This window comes from Neofelis nebulosa, chromosome 14 (genome assembly GCF_028018385.1).
Source record: "Neofelis nebulosa isolate mNeoNeb1 chromosome 14, mNeoNeb1.pri, whole genome shotgun sequence".
Lineage (NCBI taxonomy): Eukaryota > Metazoa > Chordata > Mammalia > Carnivora > Felidae > Neofelis > Neofelis nebulosa.
The window spans coordinates 1,643,865-1,670,898 of record NC_080795.1 but is presented as its reverse complement, the minus strand read 5'-3'; the positions used below and the strand labels follow the sequence as shown (position 1 = coordinate 1,670,898).

Sequence of the window (27,034 nt, the reverse complement as noted above, 5' to 3'; positions counted from 1 at the left end):
GAGTGGCTCAGCTTTAAGGGCAGGCTCCTCACCGTCCTACACCCCGAAAACGCTCGTCGGGCTAACACACCTGCTAATTCCTGAGGTTCCTCCCAGCTCCCCCAGATCTCCCCGAAGATCTGAAGCCTCGCTTGGTGCTACGCGCCCCATCCCGAACACCCCTTCTGGCCGCGTGCACAGTATACTTTCAGACCTTGGGGACTCGCAGTGCAGTCCCTCCAAGGGGCTGTGGGCCCAAAGGACAGCGACAGGGCTAAAACTCCGACGCCGGCAAACAGCAGACCCTCCAACTGGCACGGGGGCCGGGGCCCCGGAGGGGGCCAGCGCGCCCAGCCCCGGGGCCAACAGGCGGCGTCCGGCCGTTGCCATGGCCACGGTGCGCGTTGGGGCCGCGCACGCACCTCGCGCGCGCCGGGAGCCAATCGGCAGCCGGCCCGGGCGTTGCCATGGCCACGGCGTGTGTTAGGGCCGCGCGCGCCCGGCGGGGGCGAGCCGGCCCAGCTGCCCCGGGACCCGGGGACCTCGCGCCCCGCGACAGCCGCCGCGGCCCGATTCCCGAGCTCCCGGCATGAACCGCAAGAAGCTGCAGAAGCTGACGGACACCTTAACTAAAAATTGCAAGCACTGTAAGTAAGAATGGAGCGAGTGCTGGTCGAGCAGAGCTCCTGGCCAGGGCGCAGGTCCTGCCCCGCACTAGTGTCCGCGGCTCGGCCCGCTTTCGGGCTCCAGTCTGAATGCCCGTGGAGCCCCACTTTCCGTGCCCTCAGGAGAAGTCTGGAAGGGAATCCCCGGGGCTACCTCGAGCCGCCTACCCACGCTTGCCCATGACCTTAAGGACCAGTACGCAGGTATACGGGCGTCTGGCACTACACCCCCGTGCAGGCACTCACTTGCTTCCCAAACTCTCTTCTGAACTTGCCTGTCCATTGTAGAACTGTTGCGTATATACTGGCAGGACACGTGTGCTTTTCGCCTCAGACACATGCATAAAATAGGTACTGAAACCCACCAGGTTCAAGAAAACTAGAGCAGCCAGCATGCACCTGCTTTCTAGCTCTTTGTATTTTTTATTTACCTTTTATAATATGAAATTTATTGTCCAGTTGGTTTCCAGACAACACCCAGTGCTCATCCCAACAGGTGCCCTCCTCAGTGCCCACCCCCCACTTTCCCCTCCCTCCACCCCCCCACTTTGGTTGGTTATTTACTTATTTGGTTTACTTATTTACTTATTTGGTTGGTTTCCAGACAACACCCAGTGCTCATCCCAACAGGTCCCCTCAGTGCCCACCCCCGACTTTCCCCTCCCTCCACCCCCCTTCAACTCTCAGTTTATTCTCAGTTTTTAAGAGTCTCTTATGGTTTGGCTCCCTCCCTCTCTAACTCTTTTTTTCCCCTTCCCCTCCCCCATGGTCTTCTGTTAAGTTTCTCCGGATCCACATGAGTGAAAACATATGGTATCTGTCTTTCTCTGCCTGACTTATTTCACTTAGCATAATACCCCCCAGTTCCATCCATGTTGTTGCAAATGGCCGGATTTCATTCTTCCTTGTTGCCAACTAGTATTCCATTGTGTATATAAGCCACAACTTCTTTATCCACTCATCAGTTGATAGACATTTAGGCTCTTTCCATAATTGGCTATTGTTGAAAGCGCTGCTATAAATATTGGGGTACAAGTGCCCCTATGCATCAGCACTCCTGTATCCCTTGGGTAAATTCCTAGCAGTGCTATTGCCAGGTCATACGGTAGATCTGTTTTTAACTTTTTGAGGAAGATCCACACTGTTTTCCAGAGAGGCTGCACCAGTTTGCCTTCCCACCTAGCTCTTTTTAGAGCAAGTAAACTGGCGGGATCCAAGTTCTGGAAACTTACCAGGAAATCCATAAGCGAAAAACGGTTATCAGTAGCTGAACATCCATAGGAAAGATGAGTTGAGTGTCACAAAAACCTGTACCTCAGAGCAAGGAAGTGTGTCTGGAAACCAAAGAGCTCTACAAAGCTAAACACATAGTCAAGAACCTGCTCCCGGCTCCAGACTTAGACTTTGCAGTTGCTGCTGGGGTTGCCAGGTAAAGGAGACCGCAGGCGACAAAATGAGCACTTACTGAAGAGGTCTGCTCCAATCACACATTCCAAAACACGGTCCTAGAGTTTCACAGGCAACTTTAGAATTGTATCCAGAACTGTACTTGGGCGAGGAGGCACGGAAGCTACGAGATGGTTTGCAATGAGAAAGATACGTCTGATGCACAAGCTTACAAATTGTTTTGCTGATTGCAAAACTAATGGCCACTTGAGAAAATAGGAGAAGCCATGATCCCAGGACCACCCCCATTGTGCAAAGGAGGAACAAAAAGGTGTAATGTAGTCCTAGAGATTTAGGATCTTGTGTCTTCTAGTTGTACTTAGTATCTAAATACAGCTCCCTTTACTGGAGGGAGCGTCACTGTAGCTAAAAGTTAGGGTGTGTATAAACATCTGAAGCTTCTTAGTAAAAAAGCCATCCTATAACGTAAGGGATTATTATCGTTATTATAATCTGGTGAGAGTTTTGTCCTGTTGTTGTTTTTCTCAAAATAATTCCGTTTCAAGGGAAAAAAAAAAAAAAACCAGATCTTAAAACATCTAGTGAACATTGTGAATAAACAATGCAGTGACTGCTATCCACAATGCTGAATTTGATTTCGTCCCTGTTCAGTAAGTTTACAGTGTACTGTGAACAGTCAAAAGGTGGATGTATTAAAAGGTAAGTGAAAACCTGGCAGGTAAAACAACCAACTCTTTTTCCTTTTGTCCTTACATAAAATTTTTAAAGGGGCCCTGAAAAACCTAGATGATGACTAGTTCAATTCTATACAGATAGTTACAAGTCATGGACATTATAATTAAAACATTGTTTGAAACAGAGAACCTTTCCCCTAAAGTCAGATTTCCTTCTACCAGGGTGAAATGGAAAAATTCTGCAGAATCAGAGAAAAAAAATATCTTAAGTGATTGCCCAGCTAACCTCCCATTCTACAAATATGACGTGCAGAGCACATGTAGACCAATCCAAAGAGATGAAAATCGATTCTTGAATTTCCCTTGGTTTCATTTAGTATTTCGTTCTAGAATTTAAGAAACATTGCAGCAAGAAAGGCTTTCTTATGGCCAATCTTGGATCTTTTGGGTAATAAATTAAGCTGATATTCTTTAATTTTTATTTCAGGCATAAATGGAAAAATGGCTAATCAACATCCACTCTACTAACATTTCATATACGTGAATATCATTCTTCGTGCAGGCTTTTCCCTTTTTCTTCACGTTTATTTGTTTTTGACAGAGAGACAGAGCTTGAGTGGGGAAGGGGCAGAGAGGGAGGGAGACACAGAATACAAAGTAAGTTCCAGGCTCTGAGCTGTCAGCACAGAGCCTGATGCGGGGCTCAAACCCACCAACCCTGAGATCGTGACCTGAAACGAAGTGGGACACTTAACCAACCGACTGAGTCACCCAGGCGCCCCTATGCAGGCTTTTCTTCTTCAGCCACTAACAGTTCCTTTATTTTTACAGGTGTGTGTGTGTGTGTGTGTGTGTGTGTGTGTGTGTGTGGTTGAATATATGTAACATCAAATTTACCATTTTAAGTGTACGATTCTGTGGCATGAAATGCATTCACATCATTGTGCAGCCATTACCACCATCCATCTCCAGAACTTTTTCATCTTTCTCAGCTGAAACTGTACCCACTAAACTGTCTCTCCTCATTTCCCCTTCCACCAGCCCCTGGCAGCTGCCATTCCACTCTCCATATCTGAATTGCACCACTCTAGGTGCATCATATGAGTGAAATAATACAATATTTGTCCTTTTGTATCGGACTTCTCTCACTCAGCGGAATGTCATCAAGTTTCATCCACATTGTAGCCTGTGTCAAAATGTACTTCCTTTTCAAGACTGAATAATATTCCATTATATGCATACGCTCCATTTTATTTATCCGTTTATCCATCGATGGTCACTTGGTTTGCCTTCACCTTTTGGCTCTTGTGAATTACATTGTTATGAACATTGATGTACAAGCACCTGAGCACTTGCTTTCAGTTCTTTTAAGCATATACCCAGCAGTGGAGTCACTGGGTGACCTAGTGTAATATCTATGTTTAATGTTTTTTTGAAGAACTGGTATGCTATTTTCTATAGCAACTAACTACTCTCTTTTTCTTAAATTTATTTATGTATTTTGAGAGAGAGAGAGAGCGAGAGAGAGAGAAAGAGTGGGGGAGGGGCAGGAAGAGGGAAAGAGAGAGTGAGAACCCCAAGCAGGCTCGCGCTCTCAGCATAGAGGCGCACACAGGGCTCAAACTCACAAACCATGAGATCATGACCTGAGCCTAAATCACGAGTCAAACGCTTAACTGACTAAGTCACCCAGATGCCCCATAATAGCTCTTTTTAAAATTATAACCATTATATTGTTTTCTACTATTTAATCCATTTTAAAAGAAATTTATTTTAACATTTATTCAATTTTGAGAGACAGAGGAGAACAGAACGTGAGCAGGGGAGAGGTAAAGAGAGGGAGACACAGAATCTGAAGCAGGCTCCAGGCGCTGAGCTGTCAGCACAGAGCCCGATGAGGGGCTCGAACTCACGGAGCACGGGATCATGACCTGAGCTGAAGCTGGACACTTAGCCCACTAAGCCACCCAGGCGCCCCCTATTTAATCACTTTTTTTTGTTTTTTTACCAAATCTTTAATTTCCCCTAATATTCAATGTTCCTCCTAAGTTGTGGTACCCAAAACCAGACAATCACGTTCAATCCTGTCTTGACTTGTAGGATGAGGCGTGATTTCTCCAATCCTACCTACTGTCTTCCTTTATATTCACACAGGTTTCATCCTTGATTTTTAAAACAAGTCATAATTTTGTTTTGTTCTGACATAAAATCTTTCTCCTCCCCCACCTATACTTCATATTTAAACTCCCTTTTATGTTCTTAATGCCAGGTAATCACTTCCACCTACGTACGTCAAATGAGAATTGGAACACAAATAATTAACTCAGGGTTTATAAACACCCTTCATGCAATTATGTGCCTGGGCCAGTGTACATGTCTGTGTATCTATTTTAAATAAAAATTCTCCTTCCGCCACGATTCTACTGAATCCTTGTGTGTTGATTTTCACATACAACAAGGACCATGATGGGTGCTAGAAGATGGTTAAATGCTTCTCAATTGGAAACTAGGTGATTCTGATGTCCAAAATCTGGCTTAATGATTTCACCAAAGCTGATGGGAAGTGAAAAATATTGCCTGGTGTTCAGGAGTCTGGTATCTCTTCCCAGGGAAAAGTTAAGTGATTCCATAAATGCGTATAATCAAAATGCTGGGGGAAAGTGACCATTCTTAAACGTTACCTTGCTTACTTTCAATTGCACCTCTACTGCCTTTAAAGTTCAGGATCCAACCCCACAATTGTTCTTCAGGTAACTTGGCTAATATTCTTTTCTTCCTAAACGTGACTGAGTGTACATCTGTTTAATATTCAAGTCCTATTCGGTGGGAAGGCTGTTTCTCTTATTTTAATGGGGAATCCTCTGTAGTGGCCACCCACTATTAATTTAAGTGTCATGAATCTTAAAACAGAATAGTCGTCTGTTGAAAACTGAGTATTTGATGGCCTTGATGTTGTTTATAAACTCATTAATGTAAAGTTTAAGTTAGAAATTAAAGATTAAAATGCATTTTTGTTACATTTTAATTTTACTTTTTCACAGTTAATAAATTTGAAGTGCAGTGTCTTATAAATCTTTTTTATAACCTGGTGGGAGATGTAACAGAGCGGCAAGGTATGGTCACTGGACTTGATCGTAATGCATTTCGAAACATCTTACACATGACATTTGGAATGACAGATGACATGATTATGGACAGAGGTAAGAAGACACAATATTCAAATGGGCTACATCTAGCCATAACTGGAAAAAAAAAAAAAAGTTTGGAGTTTGGACATATTCCTTGGTAGGAAGCTTAATGTTCTGAATTCCCAATTTCACTTGAATATAAAAAATTAATTTGTATATGCATAGGGGAGGATCATAGGGAAGGAGATTCTACCCTCTGTATTCTGTGTATTTAAAAAAAGTCTAGCTTGAATAATTAGGTTTTCTTTACTTTATACCTGAAAGCCTCAAATAGTTCTATTTCTACTTAGTAAACATAATGATGAAAATAATAGTTTTAAAAGGACATACAAACTTTACATCATCAAAAGTATTTCAACAAAAATTAAGTTATAGTCTTCTGTATCATGTAATAGCATTACTTAAGTAAGAAAAATATAAAATAATGTATTTTATGCTAATATATCAGCATGTTTAATATACTAGTATATTCATACGTTAATAATTATTGATTAGTATATTTAGATGCTCAGAATTTACTTTGTTCCCACAAAATACGAAGGGAAAGTGTCAAAGTTTAAATAAAAGAGTTCCCAATGTTATGTCTTAGTTCTCCCCTTTGTCGAGTGAGAACGTTGGACCATCTAATCCTGAAATTCTGTCTAAATTTTAGAAGTGAGTGGCACCAGTGTAAACGTACTTCTGAGAAAAAAAAAAAACGCAGCACAGCTGTAATGTTGTACTTGTCTCCTCTCTCAGTATTCCGAGGTTTTGATAAGGACAACGACGGCTGTGTAAACGTATCAGAGTGGATTTCTGGATTATCAGTATTTCTTCGAGGAACTCTGGAAGAAAAAATGAAATGTAAGATTTCAGGTTATTCTATTGCTTTGGGCATTAGGATTAACACATCGAAAGAACTTACCTCCCGTCTTCCAAACCTGCCAGTGAAAAGGTCTGCCTTTTGGTTGGTTAGTTTGAATTCCCCGTAGCCTCTTTTACAGAGCGAGTTTAAGTCAATGATAAAGGTTGAAAAAAATTAATAAAAAGGAAAACCAAGAGATCCTGGGGAGTCGTTCATGCCGAGCAAACCTGCATAAGCATATACTATCCATGCTGACTGTGTGCGTATGCAGTTATGTATCAAGGTGTTAAGTATTTTATATGTTTACCTGAGCTGTTAACCATAGAAGTAGTGAACGTTGGTTCAAGTCTTCTGATTCTTAGTTCATTCTTAATTCATGCTGATGAACTCTGCTTAAGGATCATATTTCAGTCAGTTTTTCCAAGAGCTCAGGTCATTGTTCCTTGGCATGCTTGTTCACAGCCGATTGAGCGTAAGGACTCATTTTCTAAGGGTCGTTCGCTATATGCAGCAAGCGTACATGAAGCGTTTACTATGGAAAGTAGATTGCCCTACAGCCTGCGGGGTTGACATGAACATCCACAATACAGATGTTGGCCTTGAAAACTGTATAAGAGCACATTTTCCCTTAGTGAGAGTATCAGATTCATAACTGGTTGTTTTTTTAAAAGATTGCTTTGAGGTGTTTGATTTGAATGGTGATGGATTCATTTCAAAGGAGGAGATGTTCCATATGTTAAAGAACAGCCTTCTCAAACAGCCGTCTGAAGAAGACCCTGATGAAGGAATTAAAGATTTGGTTGAAATAACTCTTAAAAAAATGGTAAATATGGGAAATTTAGGATTTTGTATTGAAATTTACAGGCCAAATATGGGGTAAGGCACTAGAACTCAAATTATAGTAACTGTCAGTTTCCTGCTTGGTAAAATGAAACACTTACATTGTTGCTCTTTTTTACTATAATATTGAAAGTTCTTTTCAATTTCATTATTTAGTCTCTCATTTTCCCATCACCTTTCTCCTGTCAATACTTGACCAACAAAAGACAGTCTGTGTTTGCAATAAGCATTTTTCATGTCGACTGATGTGTGGCTGGTCACCCCCCAGGACCATGATCATGATGGGAAGCTGTCTTTCTCAGATTATGAGCAGGCTGTGAGGGAAGAGACCCTTCTACTAGAAGCTTTCGGACCATGTCTACCTGATCCAAAGGTAATATCGCTTTCACTGAACAGTGACCAATGCATAACGGAGAGTCAACAACCCAGGACTTGTAGGTTTGGTGAGTGAAGGATCAGATGAATTATATTCACCCACGAGGAATAGCTTCTAAGTAGGGAAAGCCCACCTGCTGGTTCATCTCATAGTACCGTTTTAGCCTAATGCCATTTTTCCCATTCGTTAACTCATTCATTCAGGTAAGAAACAATTATTGAAGCATAATGTACTCCAGAAACACAGATGAAAGGTTCCATGTCTGCACTCAAGGGCTAATATTTTCCTGGGAAAAGCCAGCATGAAACTAATTACACAACAGTGTGATAAGTATTACTATAATAATGCTGACTTGTTAAGTGTTTCATCTATGTCAGGCGATGTTTATTACCTCATTTAATCCCCCCAACAATGCTATGAAGGAGGTAGTATTATTATCCTCATTTTACAGATGAAGAAAATGAGCATCAGAGAGTTTTGGCGAGTTGCCCCAGGTCGGTCACGAGTTACGGACTACCCTGGGCACCCTGGTGCTCCAGTCCATAGAGATAGGTGCTGGAGAGTGCCGCGGTGGTCGGGGCATCTAATCCAGCTGGATAGAATCGCTGGTGAATGGCTTGTGGCACAAGGAAGGCTCAGCTGGGTTTTAAGGCCACAATAGTTAGCAAGGTCCAAATGGAGAAGAGCAGTCTAAGCAAGACATATATGCATGGGAGGGGAAGACAGGGGACAGAAAGAAGGACTGTGTTAGAAGAGCGTTCAGTGTGGTATGAGACTCATGTTGACGCTAGACATGCATAGGAGAGCCGAGTCCTGTGGCGCTTAGAGCTTGGATTTTGTCTTGAAGCTCATGAGGATTCACTGGAAGATTCTAAGCAGGTGGAGTGACGTGATATATAAATATTACCATATACCCGCTTCCCCAATCTCTGGTTGGTTTATCCAGCTGCCTATTCAAAATGTCCAGTAGATAATCTCAATGAACTCTTGGTTTTCCTCTAAAAATCACTTCTCTCCCATCTTCCCTACCTCAATAAATGACACGGCTCTACACTCAGTTTCAGTCAAAAACCTAAGTCACCCTTAATTTCCCTCTTATAGCAGCTCCTACTTCAAAATATGTCCTTGGGGCACCTTCGTGGTCAGTTCATGGCATCAGCTCAGGTCACGATCTTGCGGTTTTTGAGTTTGAGCCCCGCATCAGGCTCACTGCTGTCAGTGTGGAGCCCGCTTTGGATCCTCTGTCCCCCTTGCTCTCTGCCTCTCTCTCTCTCTCTCTCTCTTAAAAATGAACAAAATATGGCCTTGAGTATAACCTCTCCACATGTGTGATTGCCAACCTAAATCAAGCTGCCACCCTGGCACTCAGCCTATATCATTGGCTTTCTTGCTTCTGATGTTGCCCCCACCAGTGTATTTGAAAACACAAATGCTGTCGTGCCTCTCTCTTGCTTGAAATCCCCAGTGTGTTCTGATGCCTGTTCGGTGGCCCCTCTGTCTCTCTCCAGACCATGGTCTCCTACTACCTCCCCAGTGGAAGATTCCTGCCCCTGGAGCAGCCACCTACCTGTTCTCCCTACGGAAGGTGCCTCTGCACTTGCCGTAGCTTCTTTCTGAGTGTCCTGTGCCCAGACCTCAGCACGTCTCAGATGCTTACTTCACTCAGTCTCTGAGCAGATGCCATCCACCCTCTTAACTACTCCATCCCCTCCGCCCCCTACCACTGCCCCTTTTTGCTTCGTAGTTCTTATCACTATATAGAATGTATTTATCTACTCATTTACTTCTTCTCTGTCTCGAAACATGGATAGAAGCTCCCTGAGAGCAGGAACTTAGTCTTTTTTTTTTCACCATATTTCCCCATATACCATGTGTAGCACATGGTATACAGTAGGTGCTTAGTAAATGCTGAGAGGATGGATGGATGGATGGATGGATGGATGGATGGATGGATGGATTTCAGGAGTGCCCAATAGTGAGTTCTAGATCTGCCTCTTTCCATCTCCTCAGGAAGTACTTTATCACTGGCCTTTCTCTTTACCCTACATCTTCAACCTCTTACCTCACTACAAAATTTTGCCCTTCAGAATTTAAATTTAGCCTAATATGAAAAATGGTGAGAGAGAGAGAGAGAGAGAGAGAGATAAGGGAAGGGAAGGGGAAGGGCCGGGGGAGGGGAAGGGAAGGAAACAGGGAGGGAAAAAGGAAAAGGCAGAGGAAGGAAGGGAGGAAAGAAAGAACCTGACGTTAATCCCACATGTACTTCTATTTCCTGTCCAATGGCTTTCTTCCTTACAGTCAAACGTCGTGAGAGAACGGTCTATATTTGTGACCCACACTACCGCGGTTTCTTCAGCCCATTCCTAAAACTGCTCTTGCTGAGGTCACAACACCCTACTTGTTAGTAGGTCCCAAGCACAGGGCTCTTGGTTTCTTGTCCTGCTGGCCCACATCCCTTCCCCACCCCAACTCTCAGTGCAGCTGCTCGGCTCCGGCCGCAGCCTGGCTGTGACATCATGAGGCCTCCTGGACTCTGGAGCCCCCATGTAGACACCCTCTGACACCGTACCCGCCATGAATTAAGCTCCATTTGTGGCCACCTGGCCACCAGGCTGGAGGCTCCTCGAGAGCTGCGTCATGCCCCTTTGCTCATCTTTGTGGCCCCAGACCGCGTGTCACTGTCCCTGCCCGTGAGTGGAAAGTGCACGAGTGTCACAAGTTCCTGGTCCCCGCTCTTCTTCAGTTATCTTGTAGCTCTTCAGACATGAAGGAGACATACAGAACGTTTTGCTTTCTTTACCTTTTTGGAAGTCTGTGCTAATTTGAGCACTTTTTTTTTACAGAGCGAGATGGAATTTGAAGCCCACGTTTTTAAAGATCCGAATGAATTCAATGATATATAAATACTAAATGTCAGTGTTGTCTCAAGTGAGTAAAAAAGGAGGCGCATATGTATTGTTTATTTCTCCTGCTTAGCTCAGAAACATGATGTTGAGTCGTGTGTTTGGGGCGGGGGAGGGGACTCACCAACAGGTGTCATCCAACCTTGGTGGAAGATGTAAATGAACAAATGGGAGACAAGAAGCCCCATTCTGAGTGTGCGTTTGGCAGTTTAACATTGCCAGATATCTTATCACATAGACTATCCGTTCAACTATCGTGAAACAAATCGATTATATAATCATGCGGAGGCAAATACTTGTCATGTGAGAAGGATGCTGGGTATACACTGAAAAATCAGTGAGACTACTGAATTTCCTTTGGAGCGGTAAATCAAGACCACATCAAAAGAAGGAAAGGGTAATGGCAGTTAGCATTTCGACACCTTTCCGCTAGGCATGGAGGGACATTCCGAGAGCTGAAAGCGGCATGGGACCTACTTCAGCATGATGCCTATTATTGTTTGAGGCTTTGCCAGAACAGCCTTGGAGACAGTAAGCATCTGAAGGCAGGGATCCCCGCAACCCATCTTTGTGTCTGGCCCAGCGGTGAGGACAGTCGCCTGCATAGAACGGGTACGCAGTCAACAGCGTGGAGGGAAAAGTGCAAAGTGCTGCAAGATAAATCCAGACTCTTGGTGAGCGGAGGAGGAAGAGAGGGCTGTTTCTGTACATAATGTGTGATGCGGCCACAGCTTTCGGTCCATCTCTGGGGTCACCCCGAGGCTCCTCACCCATTGCGGCCGGTTGTAAAGTCCCCTCTCTGCCCTGGATCCCTCTGCCTCTCCGCTTCAGCCCCATCCCTTGCCCCTCTCGCCCCACCTGGGTGCGCCTCAGTGTCATGCCTCCACCTTTGGCCTCCCCTCACACACCCCTTAACAGGGAGCGCGTCACACCTCCTCCTTCCAGCCGTGAACTCCCGAAGGCAAAGCTGCTTCCTCGGCCTCCTACCGTCCAGCAGGTGCCTGCAGGCCCTGGGGGCAACATGAGAAAGATGGGGCCCGCTTAGGTTCCGGTAGCTGCCGTCACCCCTTTCTTACATGCGTGCAGGCAGCTGAGAGCGTGCAGATCTGCAGATATCCCCTCCGTCCACATATAAACACTCAGAGGCTACTTGAGACACTAAATCCCTTTCGTTAACATCCGTATTAAGTTTAAGCAAAAGAGTACCTTGTGTTAAAAAAAAAAAAAAAAAGGACTGATACAAATAAATGGAATAAGTGATTCCATGAAATAAAAGGTATTTTACCACCTATGTATTTTCTTAAAATTTTAGATTCTTACATAGATGGATCTCGACACCATTTTCCTGCCTTGAGTAGGTCTAAACAGTGGAACGCACAATGCTTTGATTTTTTTAAAAATTATGTTTTTCTGATTATGAAGTAAGAGAGGTTCGCTGAAGACCATTTCAGAAGTTTAGGAAATTAAAAAATAAAATTAAAATATTCATGAATACTCTGGTATACATTCTTTCAGGCTTTCTGAAGGCATTTGTAAGTATAGCTATACTTTTGCCCGGAGTAGACCTATATATTTTTTTTAGATGATCACGTTGAAAATGCCCTTTTTTAAGCCCTTTTTTTATGGACCTCCAGCTCATGGCATTTTCTCAGGTCGACTTCTATTTGCCTACAGCCTGACGTGCCATGACCACCTGGTCCATCACAACAGACTTGATTAAGATCCTCCCCTGTCACTGACATTTTGGTTGTTCCCACGTTTTTTTGTTTGGTTGGTGGGTTGGTTTTTTTCTTACAAATAATTTCCAAAGTGAACTGTCCTCGTAAATAAATCTCTTCACATGCATCAGTGCGGGCTTACTCGGGGTACGTGTGTAAAGGCGAATGTTGGGTTAGGGGCCTGGCTTTGGGGTTTCTGCCGTGCCTGGTGCCCGGGCTGCCCGCTCCGCTTCTCTGGGGTGCACCTCCTTTTAACGTCTTCGCGGATGTTGTGGACCATGATTGACCATGGTTTTGAGTTCTCATTTAGGGAACTATTCTTCTACACCTGCACCTGAAATTGGTACTGTAGATTGTATAAAAAGTGACTTCCGTGTGAATGACCCTATTTCGTTACTTGACATTATTTAAAACTGGAAAAGCCTTTTTAAAATTTCATTATTTTTTTTAAATGTTTTTTTTATTTATTTTTGAGACAGAGACAGAGCACGAGCAGGGGAGGGGCAGAGAGATGGGGGAGACAGAGAATCCCGAGCGGGCTCCGAGCCGTCCGCACAGAGCCCGGCGCGGGGCTCGAACTCACGGAGTGGGAGATCAAGACCCATGCCGAGTGGGATGCCCGACTGACTGAGCCACCCAGGCACCCCCGAAAAGGCCTTTTTAGAAACGCCCGAGTAATTTCGGAGGAACTTAAGATGGCGTCAGCACTTGACTGTGCGGACTCGCGAGCTCCGTGTGAGAGCGCCCCGCCCCCGCCCCGCCCTCGCCCCGCCCCGAATACTACAGGCCACACCCCCTGCGCTGTTACGCCTGCCCAAATCATTTCCGTGTGTGCCTGTGTCTGGATTTCCGGGTTCTCTCACTTGTCCTGCTGTGACAACTCACAAATGATCTTCACACTGACCATCCTCCCAGCTCGACAGCAGGGCCATCCGAGGACACAGAGCACCTCTGAGGAAACAGCCTCTTTCCTCTCGCTCCGAGCTCGGCGGCCTCCTCCGGGCCTTGCCTGCCTGCTGCCGGCCTGCCCTGACTTCACCCCATCCCATTCTGCCTGCCTCTGGGTGGCTGGGACGGCACCGTGGATGAGCAGTTTGAGTTGGAGGACCGAACATAGTAGCCTTCCTCCCACCGGCTCCTCGGAACGTTGGCTTCCCTTCTCCCAGTGCCCTCGGGTGACCAGCAGAAAGCCAGCCGGGCCCCGGTGGGACAGACACGCTGCCTCGCTCGCAGCGTGCAGAGAGTCTGTTTGGGAAACAATCAAGCACATGTCTCAGACTACAGGATTTAGAAACTACCCCCGAAAACTGGTAGTCCCGCATTCTTAACCTGCAGATAGCTTTGTGTACAAGATCGCACTTGCTAAGAAGCCAAGCCTGCAATTGCTTGCATAAAGTCATCCACAGCGTTCACCAGGTTCCCACCTTGCGAGGGTGAACACAGCGCGAGTGGGGTTACCCTGCCGTCACCTCACTCGTGCCGTGCGACAGCTGTGTTGTGTCATCCCCTTCACTCCCTGGAAGCACAGTGACGGCCCCTCTCCCGCCCTTCTCCACCCCTCCCCCCAAAAGTTATGTCATTTTTAATTAGAGGACGTGGTTAGAGGGAGTTAGAATGAAATATACTTCGAAACTGTGGGGACAGCCGTGTCTGGGAAGGCTACTCCGAACAGCTCCTTGGACGGCCCAGTTTTGCTGACTGCATTTAATCTGTGTCCGTTCCCTCACAGGATCCCCCCCCCCCCCAACTCTGGCACTGTCATCCAGAGTAGATGGTAATTCTCACCGGGTGTGACCAAGAAAGGATGGCCATGGCATTTGACACGCAGAGATTATTATAAACAATCTGTAATGAAACAGAAACTTAACCTATACATTCGCCACTTACACTTTAGCAAGTCTTGAGGATTGGCTGGTAATATTTCAAAAAGAGGGAGAAACGGTACATGTGTCTTTCCTGATTCAGTGACCATGTTCTCTGTTAGGGTGAAGCAGACGATCTCTTTAAGTGTTTTCCAGTCTCAGTTACTCCTGAAGGAGAAGCCAAAATACATACCAAGCAAATCAACGTCCCCTTCTCATGAGATATCTTCTCAAGGAAACTTGCTCAGTTTCAAACGAGGGGGGAAAAAGGCAGGAAATTTGCTGCATGCTTCCACACTTGAAACGTCTTTATCAGAGTGCCATTAACCTGAGCAGCGGTTAATGGCTCACAGTTCCATCAGTGGTAATTTGTGGCTTTCTGTGTACCTCCTGCCTCCTACCTAATCCGTCAAGAAAATATTCCTCCTCCTAAGACACACATCCTCTTGTTTATTTTTACCTCCCTCCTGCCTGTTGAGCTCCACACTACTCCTATTATGTGGCCACAGCCAGACTCACAGAGAGTTCCCTGGGTGAGAAGCTTGTCAGCTTAAAGGGCATTTGAATAAATTGGGTGAAATACAGGCTGTCCTCCCCTTCACCCGAGGTGCACCTTCCCGTCTCCTGTCCCTGTCTCCAAAGTCTTCATGTGGACCAAGGCCATACCTCAGCCAAGAGCCGGGCAACAGTGAGCCTGAAGATGGCGAATGGCTTGGAAGGAAGCAGAGGAATTTACAAGTTCTCCCCTGCAAGAGACATCGAGAGCTTGAGTCACCACCTCCTGGTAGGAGTGATTAGCTCCAAAGCCCAAAGCACTCCCGAAGAGTAATTAAAACCATTTGGTCAAGTCTTCCTTAATGAGTCCTTCAGAAATGCAATATAGTGGGCAAGTGGGATAAAACTGTCCTGGCAATCTCAATAACACATTATACAAAAATCCAATGAGCCCTTTTGTTCCAGGTATTATGATAAGCACTCTACATTTACTATCTCACTCATTTCTCACAACCGTCCTAAGAGGTAAACATAAACATCAGTTACTTCTTTATCCTGCAGATTGAGGAAATAGGAGTTTAAGAAAATCCAGAAACTCTCTCCACGTCCTACCCTGGTAAAGAACAAAGCCAGGACTCAGGCCGCATTTAGTTCTAACATTGAAGATCCTTCTCTGAAGCAGTATGTGTTCTTGCCATACATCTCCCTGACGTTTGAAATAACTGAGCACCCCTGCTTCCTGAAGAATCTTCGGAGCGCCCCTTCATGGCTCCCTGGAAGTGTTGGGTGTGTGGCATGCCAGGAAGTGAGATGTTGACAACTCTCTCCAGGGCACGGTCCTCATCGGAAACACCTTGGAGTTTCCTTCATTTAGTTGCAGTCTCCGATTTGGATGTAAAGGTGTGCCTGTTGTTGGTACCAATAGGAATCTAGACATTGGGCTGGAACCTTGCCTTGTCAAAGTCCACCTGTGGTAAATGGGGTTCATGAGTTGTGGCCAGGCCCTCAGACCTTGTGACTCCGTGGTCAGCAAAGGGGGAAAAGTGAAGTGAGGGTCAACGAAAAACAGAAGGAATCAGAGCCTGAGACCATTGCTGGTTTGTGAGGAGAGAGACAGAAGTCCTTCCAGAAGGAGAGGAAGGGCAGGACCCCTCAAATGGAGAAGGACAAAGAATGTTTCTTGAGCCATCTTGGGTGATGCCAAAGAAAGGCATCCATCTGAAGAAGATGCCAGTGATGAGAGACTATGAGTCAGTGGCAAACACCGGCAATTATGATATGGCCCTTACTGGGTGCCAGTAACTGGCCCAAGGAGACTAATCAAGGTGTAGCTGGATTTGTAGCCCAGCCCCACTGTGTTGTAGCTCCAACTGCCTCTAACTGTCACAAGGTATCACATGGCCTTGCATAGGTTGCACGAACCTAAAATGTCTGATGTAAATAGGGGCACCTAGGTGACTCAGTCTGTTGAGCGTCCCACCGGCTCAGGTTTGTGAGTTCCAGCCCATCGGACTCACTGCTATCAGTGCAGAATCCACTTCGGATCCCCTGTCCCCTTCTCCCTCCGCCCCTCCCCTTCTCACACTCTCTCTCTCTCTCTCTCTCTCTCTCTCTCTCTCTCTCAAAAATAATACACAGGCATTTAAAAAAAAGTCTGATATAAGTGAAAGGTGGTGTGTATATTGGTGGGGACCACCACGGTTATCTGTCATCCAGACCAAAGATACTGAGAGAGGAAGGAGATGCTCATAATTACAGTGGGACAATGTCATCCCAGGCAAAGCCATATGCATGCCACCCATTTATAGGCTACAGATTACTCAAGTTACATTTCATGTAAAATGGGAATAATACCAACTCTTGGTGTCTTCACCTCACAGGGTTTTTGTAAGAATTGCATGAGATCATGTCTACGGTATCATTTTGTAAACTGTGAAGTATGATATAAATACATAGATTGATATTGGAATGCGCTAGACAGTGGAACACACGCCCTGCATTGGGACATGTTTGTGTTCTCAGTAGGAGCTCATATACGATGAGTCAATAAGAACATCAACAACCTGGAAATGAGACGCATTTGACTACATGCGTGACATGGCTCAAGCCACTCAGCCAGTTAAAGAAAGCTGAAGGATGCCTCTAAAAATATCTTTAGTAATCTAATGTATTTACAGAAACGAATCTCATGAAATGAGGACAAAACTTCAGTGCAACCAACACTGGAATTTTCATGATTGGAGTTAGTGTTAGTGAAATTACCTCTCCTGTGAGCACACACACCCACCCACACCCTCACTCGCTCACTCACACACACACACACACACACACATCTCTCTTAGACTCAGACATACACATGGTAGTTTATTCTATTTAACAGACACATCAGAGTGTCTTGAATTTCTCTCTCATCCAGTCAAGATAACCACGAATTCTAAGGCCATCGGCGCCATACTGTTAACGTCCACAGTCGTGATTAACGACATTCGAGGCTTGATGTGTTTGTTACGCGGGCTCTAACGTGCTGACGTATTAGAACTTAACAAGATGCGTGGTTTGTGTGAATGCGCAGGAGTCAGAAACCCGTGAGTAAACATGAACTTACATCCAAGTTATGTGAGCTCCAACTAGCCAAGCTCACACCTTGGTCCACATGCTGTGTTCTTAAATTGGATAGTGTAAATTTGACTAAGGGCAAAACAGGCTTCTGTCCTCCTTGAATTTCTAAATATCCCTGTATGTTGATGTGTGCACATGCAGAGAAGAATACAGCAGCCTTAGGAATTACAGTCAAATTATTTACTAGGAAGGAGATGCACCCTCCTTCTTTCCAAGGACCCTGAAGATCATGTCTGGATTTATGCATCATGTGTGCACGGTGCTATACCCAATGTCTGCAGACTATACGCCGGGCAGCAAAAGGGACATGGAAAAGGGATATGGGACAGGGAGAGGGAAAGGGATAGGGACATTGTCCCTGCCCGCCAGGAGCAAACCATCTGGGAAATGAGACTTGCTGTTGTCCTGGAAAACAGGAGAAGGAGGTTGTGGAAAGGAGGAGGAAGAGACGGAAACTAAAATAAGATGAACTGAGTAGGAGCAAAGGTTTCCCTGGCGTGGCTTTTTTCAGAGAAAACAGAGGCAAGTGGGAGAGTGAAGGGGGTTAGCGCTTGTCCCTCTTTTTTCACGTTATTACAGAAGATCCCAGGTCGGAGAGCAGAGGCACGGCCTCCCTCGCGGAGCGTGTCGGGAAGTCCGCGGACTGGAGGTGTTGTCGTCAGGGCAGAGCAGGATGCGGAGCAGGCCGGGGCCTGCACGCCCAGCACGAGGTATGTGACTGAGAGGCAGGGAGCTGGCCCGCGGCAGGTGCAGCACAGCCAGGGCCCGGCGGCCCCGGGAAAGGAAAACCTGCAGGTGCAGTTGGGACATGTCCTGAGCCTCCAAAGCCACGCGTTTTTCTGAATAGCTGTCCTATCTTCATTGTCTGCCTGCAAGATTATGGTTTGCGGCGGGAGGGGTTTGGTGGAGTTTCCAGCTCTGGCGGCTTTGATGACACACGCGGGCTGCTCCAAAGTGAGGTGCAGTCGCAGAGGGCAGAGACCCGGCAGGACAGTGTCCGTGGGGCGGGGGGGACTCGCTCACCTGCCCCGCACAGCCCCGGTGGCCCTGGGAGGGCTCCCCTTTCCCCAGAGCCTGCGGTGGAGCCGGGGTTTGCCGGCTCCCACTCAGCCCTGCCCTCCTGTCCTCCACACAGGGCATCTCTTTCCTTCCTCCCTCAGCCATCCTTGGGCTCCGTGACTCCCGCAGCCCCCCCTCCCCCCCAGAACTCAGTGCTCGAGAGGCCTAGAACTTCCGATTGCCACCCACAGCCTCTCTGCACATCCCGGGAGCCAGCACAGCCTCACCACCGCCGCTGTCCTTTTTTAAAGGTCCTCTCAGCCACTCTCACGACCTGTGAGCAAAGGCAGTTTTGCAGAGAAGCCACTGTCCCGTTCAACTGGAAAGAGGAGAACTCCCAGTAGGTGGTCAAGGACAAACTCCCACCCTGTCCAGAAGAGGTCTGTTAGAAAGGGGGGTGGGGAGGGCAGGATGTGTTAAATGTGAGCATATATTTTTAGAAATTTCAGTCACAGAGGCATAGCAGTTGCTGTAGCAATGCCCATGACCGAAGGAACGAGGAGACTGTGAGGGTAAGGAATTGCTCTCTGACCGGATGTGCAACCAGGGGAAAGATCTAGTGAGGCAGAAAAGGCAGTGCTGCGGCATGAAGAGGCCTGCAGAACAACAGTTCGAGAAAACAGCAAGGAACATTCTGGTCCCTTCCTAGCAGTACCCCCGAAGAGCCACACAAGCCACGGCACAGCCCACGGCAGTGCGGCTGGAGAGAGGCCAGAAGGAGGCGAGGGTGAGCAGTGTGGAGGTGCGGCTGGAGGGGGGCCGATGAGGCCACCGGGACAGCGAGAGGCAGGCAGGTGTCCCGTGAAGCCGCGTGCTGGGGAGGCCCTGCACATCTGCTTGGATCCTTCCTCCCACGTCCTGGCCTGTGGGGCTCCAGGACGGCAGACAGCAGCATCCAGGCGGGTGGGGAGAGGGGCACCCACAGAACGGGGCGAGGGATTACTCGGGCTTGAATTCCTCCTTTCTCAGGTGACTGCGTTCTGGTCGCCCCACACCTCCCCCTTTCATTCTTGGCCTGCCTCAGTCCACCTGGGGCACGCAGGCGGAGGCTCCAACCGCATGCCCTGTCAGGACCTGTTGCTTCCAGGGGAAGAATGCAGGAATAGCAAATCCTTTCAAATGCTGAAAGGGGAGAGCCCTGCTCTGGAAGCCGCGGGGGTGTGAATGGTTGTAGTACAAAGTCAGAATATAGAACAGTTTGAGACTGGACCCCAGGACGCGGGGAGCGGGGGGCGGGAGGCCCGGGGAGTTGGACTGAGGCTTTTCTAGCCTTGAACGCAAAGAACTGGAGGTGGTGGAACTCCTTTGTCCCCCAGCCCCAGGGGAGCAGGTGCAGCACAGCACCCCTCTTTGTTTATTGTTTTTAGATTTTTAGATGTTTATTTCGGGGGGAGAGAGAGAGAGAGAGAGAGCACAAGTAGGGGAGGGGCAGAGAGAGAGGGAGACACAGAATCCGAAGCAGGTTCCAGGCTCTGAGCTGTCAACAGAGAGCCTGATGCGGGGCTTGAACTCGTGAACCGCATGACCGTGACCTGAACTGAAGTCGGACCCTCAACCAACTGGGTGGTGTGAGCCACCCAGGCGCCCCACAGCACCCCTCTTTAGCAAGGCCTTCGCTCCTGTTTGAGTCGGAGGGACCCTGGGAGTTGTGCTTTGTCCCACCCCAGAACCCAGAGCTGCACCCCCAGGATCAAGCAAGCATAACTTCTGGTAGGGCCACTGGGCACCATGCCAGGAATGAGGTACCCTCCTTCCGAAACCATGCACAGCACCCCACCCCCGTAGCCTTTGCATATACCTGGAAAGGTCACACAGCCAAGGTTCAGCGTGGGCTCTACAAGCCAGGCAGGGCTGAGCACTGCTCCCACCATCTGCCCACGTGGCCCAGGACAGACGCCTTGACCGCTCTGCCTTACTTTACACGACCGTAAAGTTTAATTTAATCCAAATGCCGGTCTAGTTTTGTGGGGGTCAGCAGAACATCTGCCGCAGAGGGTTTAAATATGTGAATAGATTAAAAACACTTAGGGTGGTGCCTGGCACATAATAGATGCTCAATAAATGTGAGCTCCTAGTATTATTAGATACAGATGACTTATTATGTAAACATTGTATGCTTTGGCTGCACTTCATGAATCTTCTTATTCGGTGTCATGATTTCAAGAGTAGCTGTACGATCAGTCAGTTGGTCCCTTGGTTACCCCTTACAGCATTCAGACGGCACTGAGTGTGTGCCACCAGCCACCAATCTGTTGCAGTTCTGAGCAGGACTGGAATTCTTCCAGGGGTTGGCGTCCTAAGGGGGCGTGTCTGGAAGGGGCCTAGGCAGGTGCATTTCAGCCACCATTAAATGGTGTTGAAGATTCCTCAGTATATGAGAAAAAATACCTTCCCTACAAGCAAAAATAATATAAAAACAGGGAGGGGGACAAAACACAAGAGACTTTTAAATATGGAGAACAGAGGGTTACTGGAGGGGTTGTGGGAGGGGGCGTTGGGCTAAATGGGGAAGGGGCATAAAGGAATCTACCCCTGAAATCAGTGTGGCATTATAAGCTAACTAATTTGGATGTTAAACAAACAAACAAACAAACAAACAAATAAAAATACCTTCCCTACAAAAATTCTCAGCTAAGAATGGAAACATCCTAGGATGCTAACTCCTGGTCATAATCTGAATCCCTATTGGTTGAACACGCAGGGGATTTCTCCTTACAAAAATAGTATCCTAGAGGCACACAGGCTACTTCTTTTTTTTTTTAATTTTTAATTTTTTTACATTTTATTTTTATCTATTTTTGAGAGACAGAGAGAGACAGAGCACTAGTGGGGGAGGGGCAGAGAGAGAGGGAGACACAGAATCCAAAGCAGGCTCCAGGCTCCAGGCTGTCAGCACAGAGCCCGACACGGGGCTTGAACCCATGGACTGCGAGATCATGACCTGAGCTGAAGTCAGACGCCCAACCGACTGAGCCACCCAGGCGCCCCCACACAAGCTACTTCTAAGGAATCCTTTTTCTTTTTTTAATGTCTATTTATTTTTGAGAGAGAGAGAGAGACAGAGACAGAGTGCAAGTGGGGGAGGGGCAGAGAGAGAGGGAGACACAGCATCCGAAGCAGGCTCCAGGCTCTGAGCTGTCAGCACAGAGCCCGATGCGGGGCTCGACCCACGGACTGCGAGATCATGACCTGAGCTGAAGTCAGACACTTAACCAGCTGAGCCACCCAGGCGCCCCAGGAATCCTTTTTCACGTCTATTATTAACCACGAAACCACAATCCATTACTATGCGAGCTTCAGTGTGCTTTCTTATCTGACCCAAATTTAAGCTGCCATTGCATGTGGTGTGTGCGTGTGTGCGCGCGCCCACGAACGTGCTCATCGGCACACACCTGAACTCACCTGTCCGCACAGCGAGGCTTTCTTCCCTCCGCTGCCCAGCTCCACCTGTCTTTGCACTGACTTGAATGTCTCCAGATTATCGTGTGCTTTTCTCTTCCTGCCGATCTCTCCCCTTGTTAACCATTTCTGGTGATTTCATGGAAGATGATGTGGAAATAAACCCCACACGGGGCTCAGAAAATAAAGGCAAGCTGGACACAGTCTTGGGATCACAGCAACAGATACGCCTCCGGGACTTTGACCACAACCTTCAGACCAAAATCCGTCCTGGTCACCGGCTCCCTGAGGCCCATCCACAAAAGCAGTGCCCTTCTGGGCTCCAGCCTCGGCGGACGCAGGGGGGCAGCTAGCTGCCTCGTGCCCCGTGCCCAGTGCCAAGAGGACGGGGAAGGAAAATCCGAGTCAGCCAGGCCACACAACTCTATATGGTTAAACAAGTGAGTTCCTTGAATTGTGCTGCTTAGAAGAAACCCGTATCCTTGAAAAATACAAACAGTTAACAAAAGAGTGCCAATCTGGGGCTACAACAGGAGCCCATACAGAAGCATGGACAGCTGGCTGTCCGTGGCCGATGCCAAGCCAGGTGCACGTGAGGGGAAGAGGGAAGGAGATAAGTGAAGAGAAGACAAGGGGAGGCAAGAGGGAGAAAAGTAAACAAAAGGAAAAGGAAAGAACGGCATGAGCCTCAGCCTTATCTAGGGATTGCCAGGTGTGTGGTATAGGAAAACAGAGCTGTGTTTTACCTTCTCTAGGAAAAGCCACTTCTGACGGACACGAGGGGGAACTAACTCAGTGCAGGCTCCAGGAATAATAAACAGACCAGACTTGAGGCTCTGTAGGGAGCAGAAAGTGGCCGCCTTGCTCACAGTAGTGTCCCCGTGCATCCCACGCTCGTGGCACATGGCCCAGCTCGATAAACCGGGGGCGGGTAGGATGACAAAGAGCTCCTGGGAATGAATGACCTGCTTTCAGGTCACCCTATCCCCTGGTCACAGCAGGAAGGACACAGGGTGCTGGAGGTGAGCATGGGGATGGGAGGGCACAGAGCGCGCCCCTCAACCGCAGGATGGAGTCTCCCTGTTCGGGCCCGTGCTTCAGCACAGGTGCAAGTGTGTGTTCACCTCAGGGCGCCCCCTTCTCTCTAGAAGGCGGATCTGGACATACTGAGGACCCATTTGGCCGCAGAGCATCTGTACTCTGCTGCCCGTAGAGGGGCAATAGATCTCGGGGAGCTAGAATGCAGGGTCTCGGGCCCCACCAGCCCGGCTGAGTAGGAACCCTCCTTTCCCTAGATCCTGCAGAGAAGACTAGGCATGACTGAGAAGCTCGGCTCTGGAGATGGACCAAGCATGACCCTCAGGACCGGTAAAGGCTTTGCAAACATCACACCTTGCAAAAGAAATCACTTACCTGACCTACAGAAATGAAAACTAAGGTTCGATTTCACTGCACGAGTCCTAAACGAACAACAAAACTGGGCAGTTGATTTCATCCAAATGCCAGTCTGATTTTGCTCGTAGCCAAAAAAGTTTAAAAAAAGGCGGCGGGGGGGGGGGGTGGACAATGGTCTTTCTTGCAGCCAGAAATTATTTGGTACGATGTGAAGAAGAACGCCTTGGTAGATCATCAGTCCAACAATAGCGTATGTGTTTTCCCTTGCAGGAGTGTTCGAAACCAGCCTAAGGACAGCAGTCCGGATAGCTGAAACGATCATGGGCTTATAGACGGGAAGGAATGGAGCTGATACGATTTTGAAGGCCTCCCAGTAGACCCAGCGTTGAAAAGATTCTACCTCAATGTGTACATCCAATGGACCCGGCGTTCCCTCTTGCCTTTCGTGCACATACACGGACCCTCACCCGGAAGGTCAGGAGCGACACAGGGGCTGCTGAGGACGTCCCAGAAAGCCCTCTGCTCTGTCACAGCCTCCCTGCAATCGCCAGCATCCTTTGGCGTGTTGAACAGCACGGCCCTCATCCTCGGTAATTTGTGGCTTGTATGTACTCACGCCATGATTTAATCCCTCAAGAAAATATTCCTCCCCCTAAGACACACATCATCTTGTTTATTTTTACCTCCTCTTGCCTGTTCAGCCTACACTGCTCCTATTATGTGGCCCGGCCCCCCGCCCCCGCCCCCACACACACACAGTGTTTCCTGCGTGAGGGGGTGTCAGGAGGAGGGACGTTTGAACAAATGGGTAAAACCTGGTTTCCTCTCTCCCTTTTGCCTGACACTCACTTCACAGCCTCCAGCTCTGTGCCATCATCGTCCAGGACTGTCCCCACCTGCCAGTCACGCATGGCTGCAGTGTCGTCCCAGCCCTACACAAAATGGGAGTTTGAAGGAAACACAAATGTCTAAGTAAAAAAAAAAAAAAAAAAAAATTACACTGAAGCACATAACAAGACTTTAAACTCCTGTCATTAGAGAATAGTTTCATTACGTTCATCACTATCTGGGCCAGGAAAGTTATGGCATGTGCTTAACCATTAGTAGCAAAATCTTCACATTGTTCTAGTGCTAAGTAACACATCACAGAAGCAGCATTACTAAAAGCCATCCAGGCAAATCCTCACTAGTGAGTCAGACAGGTAGTTCACAGAGCTCAGAGGAGTGGGGCCTTCTGTGACTTAGTGGAACAACCCCCCGTCCCTCCCTCATGCATGCACACGGCTGAAGAGTTTGACACGGCCGGTTCTTTCTTGGTGTCTCCCACCCTGTCTTTCCGAACAATCCCATTCCTGTAGATTTCTCTTAGAGTTTGAAACAAATTTTTGAAATTTTCAAAACAGGTAGGGTAGCAAGTGGCGTTTGGTTTCACAAAGAGCTGATCGATGCGTTCCGACAGAAAAGCACAACCGGCCCCTTCCCCAAGAGAGCCTGCGAGCCCTCCCGAGTTCCTGTTTCCCCGACTGGGGTTATCTCTCTTCCAAGATCGCCCACTGGTGTGCACACAGCTTAAACCGATGTATATCAGATCGGTTTGCTTCTTGGAAAACCATCATAAGGACAGGAAACGACAAGCAATGGATCGGACAAAGACAAGTTGAGGGCCCACCGTGGACTACGGCAAGGAGGGGGCCCAGAGAGTGGTGCTTGTCTTTTTTCACATTATTACAGAAGATCCCAGGTCGGAGAGCAGAGGCACGGCCTCCCTCGCGGAGCGTGTCGGGAAGTCCGCGGACTGGAGGTGTTGTCGTCAGGGCAGAGCAGGATGCGGAGCAGGCCGGGGCCTGCACGCCCAGCACGAGGTATGTGACTGAGAGGCAGGGAGCTGGCCCGCGGCAGGTGCAGCACAGCCAGGGCCCGGCGGCCCCGGGAAAGGAAAACCTGCAGGTGCAGTTGGGACATGTCCTGAGCCTCCAAAGCTACGCGTTTTTCTGAATAGCTGTCCTATCTTCATTGTCTGCCTGCAAGATTATGGTTTGCGGCGGGAGGGGTTTGGTGGAGTTTCCAGCTCTGGCGGCTTTGATGACACACGCGGGCTGCTCCAAAGTGAGGTGCAGTCGCAGAGGGCAGAGACCCGGCAGGACAGTGTCCGTGGGGCGGGGGGGACTCGCTCACCTGCCCCGCACAGCCCCGGTGGCCCTGGGAGGGCTCCCCTTTCCCCAGAGCCTGCGGTGGAGCCGGGGTTTGCCGGCTCCCACTCAGCCCTGCCCTCCTGTCCTCCACACAGGGCATCTCTTTCCTTCCTCCCTCAGCCATCCTTGGGCTCCGTGACTCCTGCAGCCCCCCCTCCCCCCCAGAACTCAGTGCTCGAGAGGCCTAGAACTTCCGATTGCCACCCGCAGCCTCTCTGCACATCCCGGGAGCCAGCACGGCGTTATGGCCACCGCCAGGGCGCAGGACCTCAACTTCTCTAGGAGGGCTCTCCTCTGTTCCGATGTCTACATGACGTTGAAAACTTACACTGGGACCCCTGCCCCTAACACACAGCTTCATTCGGCCCTGTGTTTCTCCAAAAGGCTTTGATCCTTAGACAGTGTTAATACTGCTGTCTGTAATTTTATGAAAAAATGGGAAACATTGCCCGAAGCTAAGCCACCTAAACTTTAGAAGGTAAAGGTGAAGTTCAATAGCATCATCATCACCATTTACTCTCTTAAACCACCTCAGTACTATGAAAGGGAAGCTCAGGCTTATGACTTCAGCCTTCAGAGGAGAGGCCCAGCCTGGCCTCCACATGGTTCGTTCTCTAGCCAAGGCCTCAAGTCAGCCTGCTGTCACTCTCTGCTATATTCTTTTTTTCTATTTACTTCTTTCTTGGGTTTTTCCTTCTACCAGCATGTAAATGCAGGGACGTGTAGACCTTGCCAGTGCTAAGGTTGTCTTCACTGACGCCACGCATAGTAGGCACTCAATAAATATTTGTTGAATGACTGAATCCCAAGACAGGTGCTATGGGAAAATCAATTTTTTTATATCGGATCTCAAAAGAGTTTGTGTCCTCAAGGTAGCGTTGTCTTTTGAGGAGGCTGATCAACACTGTTATGTACTCACCAGTACAAAGTGAAGGCTGAACTAGCATTCCTTGGTCCGCAGCAGCCCTGAGGGCCTCTGATTTATTGTATGAAATCATGAGCAGGAGGCAGTGTTTTCATTCTACTCATCACCACCCGGGCCTCAGTAGCATCCTGTTCACTCGGCCAGCAAACAAAATTGAACACAGCCCCTTAGGGAATAAGATGAGTTATTCCCTCATGAGTGTCCCAGGGACACTCACGTACCTGGGAAAGTTACAGGGGTAAACATTTCTTTGCCTGGAGAAGAGTTAGACCTGAGTCAAGGCCTTCCTGGAACTCTACACATGGAAGTTTATTAAGTGGAATATATCTTCCAAATAATGGAACAAAAGTAAATAGACTCCAGCCGAAGTGCAGAGTAAATTTGGTCTGACTGAAATGAAGGTTATTCTACTGATACGGCCACCGTGAGCTGTGGCAATCAGCTAAGGAACAAACATCATTTTGAAACCTAAAAAACTGGCTTGTCCCATATTC

The 27,034-nt window shown here is 47.9% G+C and overlaps 1 protein-coding gene and 1 long non-coding RNA gene across 2 annotated transcripts; both read left to right on the top strand.

Annotated features, from left to right (window-relative positions):
* The first annotated feature begins 475 nt into the window (after nt 1-475).
* On the top strand, nt 476-12,167 carry CLXN (calaxin). The gene is made up of 6 exons (XM_058699041.1): nt 476-626; nt 5,767-5,925; nt 6,652-6,756; nt 7,429-7,580; nt 7,866-7,970; nt 10,817-12,167. The coding sequence occupies exons 1-6, from the start codon at nt 569-571 to the stop codon at nt 10,874-10,876; spliced, it is 639 nt and encodes a 212-aa protein (XP_058555024.1). The 5' UTR covers nt 476-568; the 3' UTR covers nt 10,877-12,167.
* A 5,987-nt stretch (nt 12,168-18,154) lies between these two features.
* Nucleotides 18,155-24,085, top strand: LOC131494847 (uncharacterized). The gene is made up of 3 exons (XR_009253609.1): nt 18,155-18,280; nt 23,324-23,466; nt 23,694-24,085. It is a non-coding gene; the product is annotated as an uncharacterized LOC131494847 (long non-coding RNA).
* The last annotated feature ends 2,949 nt before the right edge of the window (nt 24,086-27,034 follow it).